This window comes from Diadema antillarum, unplaced genomic scaffold (genome assembly GCF_040938485.1).
Source record: "Diadema antillarum isolate AM-2024a unplaced genomic scaffold, OU_Dant_1.0 scf00000193, whole genome shotgun sequence".
In the NCBI taxonomy this organism is placed as follows: domain Eukaryota; kingdom Metazoa; phylum Echinodermata; class Echinoidea; order Diadematoida; family Diadematidae; genus Diadema; species Diadema antillarum.
The window spans coordinates 337,325-343,661 of NW_027271082.1; the positions used below are offsets into that span (position 1 = coordinate 337,325).

The window sequence follows — 6,337 nt, forward strand, 5'->3', positions numbered from 1 at the left end:
TAAAATAACAACCGATTTTTATATTAGAAACAAAACTTGTACATTTCAAGTTACCGTTTTCTTTCTTTTATCGGCAATTGTTGGTAAATTTCGTAGTTTCTTTCATTGCCTATGAATTACCAAGTTGCTGTTTTTTAATTCAAACTTTATTTTCACTTCTTTAACAAAATCTACAAAGAAAAATGTGAAATTTGACTTGCGTGTCGTTGAAAATTTATACATAACCAGTCAGAGATAACATCACATGTCTTCAGATAGGCCTGCACTAAAAAGTTCCAGCTATCACTCTCCAATCAGATATACAGTGAAATTCAGTTAAAATGCCAGTTGGATTATGTCATGATAGTGATTTTTATGGTAAATTTTTCAAAGAACTTGATGGTTAATTGGTTAGATGGGTTACAGCCTCAGATATCAGAACAGTGTACCACACAGTATCACTAAACACCACAAAGTCATGGAGGCGAACATTTCTGCACAATCAACAAATACTCTTCAAAGTCAGCTCTACAGCGCCCCGATTCATCTCGTGTGATGCTGTCACGCCAAAACTCCACCACCTCTTCAACCAATGCCTTGGGAGCTGTTTGTCGGAAGTAGCTGGTCATTGTGAAGAAATCCAAAATCTTGTTTCCGAAGTCGGACGCCTCGTCAAAGAGCTCGGTGACGTCTAGCGTAAGCTGCAGCGGTATCTTTGTGACGTCACACCCTCGTCTCTCGGCCTCTCGTGTGACATCCTCCCCAGTTAAGGTGATATTGACATCCTGCCGATTAAGACTTGGTACTGCCTTCCATAGCTTGGGAAACGGGCTGTGCTCTGGGTTTAAACCATAAAAATGAGGGCAAAGCCGGGGTTGTGCCATGAAAGTAAAGGTTGTTGTGTGTTTGTGATTCGATTTGATGATCGTGTCATTCAAATTCGCGTAAAAAGACAGCGCCATGAAGATAGTCATTCAACATCACTTTCGAGCATTCAATTTCGCACTTCGGTTAAAAACTTTAACATTAAACCACTCATATTATTAAAATACCCGTCGAGAGCTTAGAATTCGTCGGAGTACCAGGGAACGTCTTTTAGATCATTCATATTATTCGCACGTGAGCATTCGAGCTCTGAGTTATTTCATTCAATTTAGCAGTTGGCGAAGAAGAAACCGACATGACCATGGCAGAATGGCGACTACTCGAAACACAGCAGGCGGAAGGTGTAGCATTCCTTCCATCATTCCAGAGGAAAAATATATTTTGTTGGTATAGAAACACCCAGGCCTACATCCCGAGTGTCTCGAACCAAAGATCTTTTACACGAACATGATTATTAAAAAGTTTAACCCTAAAACGCGCAGAAAGTATTACGGGCATGGAGTATGGGGGTGAGTGCATTCGTGGGCGCATTGATGACACACTTTCTCTGATCCATACGCCATACACATGCACAAGGCAGCTCTTGGGGGTACGTAGCAGAGTGGATTGTACGACCAGACGCTTAATTTTGTTTTGTTGCTCTGAATGACGTACTCGGAGGATGAAATTTTGAGCAAAAGCAACACTAGTTTTCACAAAGTCCTGAAAAATACGAATTTCGCAAAATTATGTGGATTTTTTCAATCCGATTTTTTGGAAATGAAGAGTTTTATTGCATAATGAGCTATAAGAGCCAGTTTCAAACATTTCAAAGTAAGTCCATCGTCAGATAAAGCAAAATATAACCTTTCCTGTGATACCTCACTTGTGACATAACAAGGAATATTCTAAAAGTTATGATTAGAAATATCCTGTACTTTCTTATCATTTTCATTGTTTTTAGCAGTAATTACACATTATCTCAACAAGAATGGAGTTAGCTCATTTTGCAATAAAACACTGCAAATATGAATAACCAGTCTACAAATGGGTAGGCCCTATCTGGTAGCGCGGTGAAAAATTGCATTTTGATACCGGATACGATTTTCATAATAGAATAATCGACGTCGTTCACATCTTATTCATTCCTCAGAATCACTATTCATATCTTTGCTTCACCGAACACCCTCTTATACCGAGTTGAAGACAAGGAAAAAATCGGTAAAGGAGGCTCAAATTACGTATTGTACGGTACAGGGTCTAACATGAACATTTCGAACAATTTACGAGATGAAATCTTATCTTGTGATAAATCGACATCTTCTTCTTGTAAAGCTGAGGTGAAATGTGAATTTCTTAGCATTTCTACAATTTGTTCGCTTTTTTTTTCTGGCGATTTCAGCCCATACAACGCTCTGTATGGCTAGTCTACATAGTCCTGTTTATATTCTAAGTTATATTATAAATTAACATTCCTTAAGTTGCATATCTGTTCCACGTGAAAGTCCATAATCCAAAATATAAAAGAGGAACCTCACTTTCATTTGTATTTTGAATTCTCGTGTTACGACAACAAAGTTTTAATCAATCGCATTCTTACATAAATTCGGAAAATACATAAACGTACAAGACGATAGCGAACCTCTCATGAATTACATCACATTGGACTCCCCAGGACAGCTTCAACATCAGAGATTTATGAGATTTACCGGAGGCGATTTGCAGTAGAAGAATCCCGTTTTCCTTCAAAGTGGCCAGGAGTTGGTCCATTGACTCTTCGATTTGACCCAGGTAGTACAGGCTGTGAATGGCGCTGACGAGGTGAAACTTCTCGTTCTGGTTCCCACGGCCGTCAAAATATTGACCAAAATTAATGTACCATTGAAGAACTTTACATCAACAGGTGGAATGACTTCAGCTCTCTGCATATTTTCCTCATACGTTTGAAGTAGCTTCGCATTGGGCTCTATAGCGATACTTGATATCTTGTTGTAAAACGGCCTGAGATTTTTCATGACTGCTATTTCATGTTTCCCTGTCAGAAAAGTTAAGAGGAAAGCGAAAGAAAGAACCAGTGAAGGGAGAAAAGTTAAATCCAGATCGTTATATGACATGAAATGCAAAATGTAGGGATAATGGCGAAGTGATATTCATTTAGTGAAGACCGGGTTGTTGCTGTTGTTTTTTTTTTACAAATTTTACATTTTGAGGTTTATTCACCAAACAAACAGAGACATTTATTTTGTTTTCTTTGTGAGAATAGCTTAGACCATCCTTTAACTGGAAACAGTGAACACTTTGTCAGTCGAGCAAACGTGAATAATATTTTACGGAATTAAAAACACAAAAATGTGCAAATTCATTATGTTCTTCCCTCGAGGTGTTTTCATTGCAACTGATTGGCAAATTGCCCTACATCGACGTAAATAAGCACTAAATTGATCAGTGTTTTAGTAGTGCTTGCTGTTGGGCGGAAGCTGTGTGGTCTAATGGAGATGACGTCCGTCCGGAGATCAGGAGGTCACAGCGGTTCGAATCCTGCTCGAGTATGTACGCCCATGATTTTTTTTTATCATGGCTACTACTAAAGGGCTTTTTACACTTGTGTTTCTTAACCCCGGACTTTCTCTGACCCAGGACTATCGTTAATCCCGTACTATCTCTTCTCCGGGGCTAAGGAGAAAACTGACCTTTTTACACTCGTATTTTTTAGCCCCGGACTTTCCAAACCACATGAATATTCATAATTACGCTGTGTACTGTACACGTACACGCACGCACCGGCAGCACTTGATTACCTCGTTTCTGATTGGTCAGTGAGGGTCGGACTTCGTCTCCGTCGCTTAGCCCAGGATTATTTTTTCGTTCTGTTTACACTCACTTGCTTGGCACCGCAATTGCGGTGCTAACCCCTGCTATTTTACAGGGCCAGATAGTACCGTACTATCGGTTGGGCTAGCCCACTTTGGCAAAAACGAGTGTAAACAGAAAGTGGGCTAAGGATAGTCCCGTACCAACGGTGGGGCTAAGGCCCCCCCCCCCCCCCTTTTAGACCCACCGTTGGTCCGGGGCTAAGCAAAAATTTACAAGTGTAAAAAGCCCTTTAAACACTGATCAATTCAGTGCTTATTTACGTCGATATAGGTCAATTTGTCAATCAGTTGCAAAAAAAAAAAAATGTAACAACTTACAGCCGATGGAGTACGTATAGTGACAGCACATGCATGGGGTACTTTGTAACAATATAGAAAGCTACAGTTTTCCCCTGCCCCCATGAAAATGTTGGGGTGGAGGGCAAACATATTCACCCCCTCCTCATAATTCCGGAATTGTGGTAAAATTTCTAGCTTTTTGATAGAACTGTCGAAATATTTCACCAAAGTGTGTACAGATAAAGACAATTGCTCTATTTCATTCTGAAAATTCAAAATCTACCTTACGTGGAAGAGGGATAGCCCCTTTCACACCGTCTCCCCCTCCATGGACTCGGTTCACTTGAGGGATTGACAATGTTCCGAATATTCCCATAAAAAGTAAACTGAAATCAATCTAGGGATATACATTGTAATCATGTTATACACCTCCATAACGTTCTACAGACAATTCATGTTATTACAGTGTAAAAAAAAAAAACTTGACCCAGTACATATATCAATAACTTAAACAAATGCTCAATAAACCCTCAAAGATTAGCCGGTGCTACTCCTACTGTAAGACGCCGAAGACACACTTTTCACACCTACATACCAATCATTAACTGGAGGTTCATAATTTTGATGAAATAAATGAATATTGATTGCTTTAAAATTTTACCTAGGGGTGAAAAAGCATTTTTGTTTCACCCTACTTTTTCACAAGATGTTCAGGCACGATAAACAATTTCGCATGCCGAGATCGTTTGATATATTGTATGTCGTCATAAGAGCTTTGTAGCACCGTCTCTTGCTTATATTTTGAGAGAATGATCGTGTAACAACTTACCCGTGTAACAACTAGACCCAGGGGCCGTTTCATGAAAGTCTTATGAGAGACTTCATGAAATGGATTTTACTTCTCTTTGAAATTTTCACATAGCTACATAATAGCGACATTGGATATTCTGAAATTTACCTTATTTTTGATTTATACTAGGCGCATATATGCACTTATGTGATGAATTCATGAAACGGATCCCTTGTATCCCCGACTTCGGAATGCTTTATCTGTATCAAATGGAACGGACAACCCTATGTGTACAAGATGATAAGATAATCTAAGTTTGCATTTTATTTTTTAAGGGAGACAGGACTAAATAAATAGATATTAAAAAATCACACAAACCTTCACCAACTCCAACACCCATCACGTTGAATTGTTCGTCATGGGCAAAAACTTTTTTCAAGTTCCCCAGAACAGTTTTTTCGAAGTGATAAGTGACATGATGGTATATGGCATCCTTCTGGGCAATTCTTGAAAATCCCGTCAGGTACACGTCCTTGTAACGGGCCTCATTTTCCAGCAGCGATGTTAGTTCCATGGTTCACCTGCTTTGACCTTCTCTGTTTTCACTTCCTGCCAGAAACGGTGATGGTACCGACGCTGTTGAAGATGTCCCACCCCCCCCCCCCCAAAAAAAAAAAGAAGAAAGAAATAAAGGAAGAGAAAAAAAAGAAACAAACGAACCTCTTAATGTAACAGTCAACAGCAACAAACAAAAAATCTATTGAATACTGAAAGAAAAGAGTAACTAAAAATGAACGGCTTATAATGTGATAGCTACTTGGTCCATGGATGATACGATTCTGGTCCCCACCCCCCCCCCCCCAACTCAGGCGGTAAACCATGCACATACGCTAGTTCCAAATTCCTAGAAATACCCCCTTTAAAGAGGGAAATGGATTACGATTTTGACCCCCTATTATGGGCTTTTGGAAGGGGAGACATCTTAACCCCCATTTTAGGGTTTTGGAAGGGAGGCCAGCAGAACACCCCCCCCCCCCCCATCACTAATTTTTGGAAGGGAAACAAACAAAATTAACCCCCTAGTGAAGGAAGAGTGTTGAGGTGAAGAGTGTCCACAATTTCAGCACCTGCATGGACACGAATGCAATTCTATTTTATAATAGAGATGTACCAATGCTGCATACATACATAGGCCTACCAGTGAAGCCGATGTATAGGGTACCTACTTCCTGCAGCACTTTCCTTCACTCAGGATCCAGGTTGGGATTTCGGTTACAGCTCGTTATTCCGAAGGTTCTTTATCCCGAAGGCTCTTTGTTCCTAAGATTCGTTATTCCGAAGGTTCATTCTTCCGAATTTCATTTTTGGATTAATTAATCTTCGTAGTAACGAACCTTCGGAATAACGCCACAAATTTTCGGATTAACGAACCCTTTTTCATTTTCGGATTAACGAACCTCTAGGTATAGGGAATTTACGTGTTTCGGATTAACGACCCTTCGGAATAACGAACCTTCGGAATAACGAACCATCGGAATAACGAACAGCACCC

The 6,337-nt window shown here is 39.9% G+C and overlaps 1 protein-coding gene across 1 annotated transcript; it reads right to left on the reverse strand.

Moving 5' to 3' along the window:
- Window positions 1-455: 455 nt before the first annotated feature.
- On the reverse strand, window positions 456-5,359 carry LOC139723584 (histamine N-methyltransferase-like). Its single transcript, XM_071634820.1, has 3 exons — window positions 5,164-5,359; window positions 2,723-2,878; window positions 456-817 (listed from the first exon to the last, which is right to left on the reverse strand). Exons 1-3 carry the CDS (start codon window positions 5,357-5,359, stop codon window positions 456-458), a joined length of 714 nt encoding a protein of 237 aa, XP_071490921.1.
- Between the last annotated feature and the right edge of the window lie 978 nt (window positions 5,360-6,337).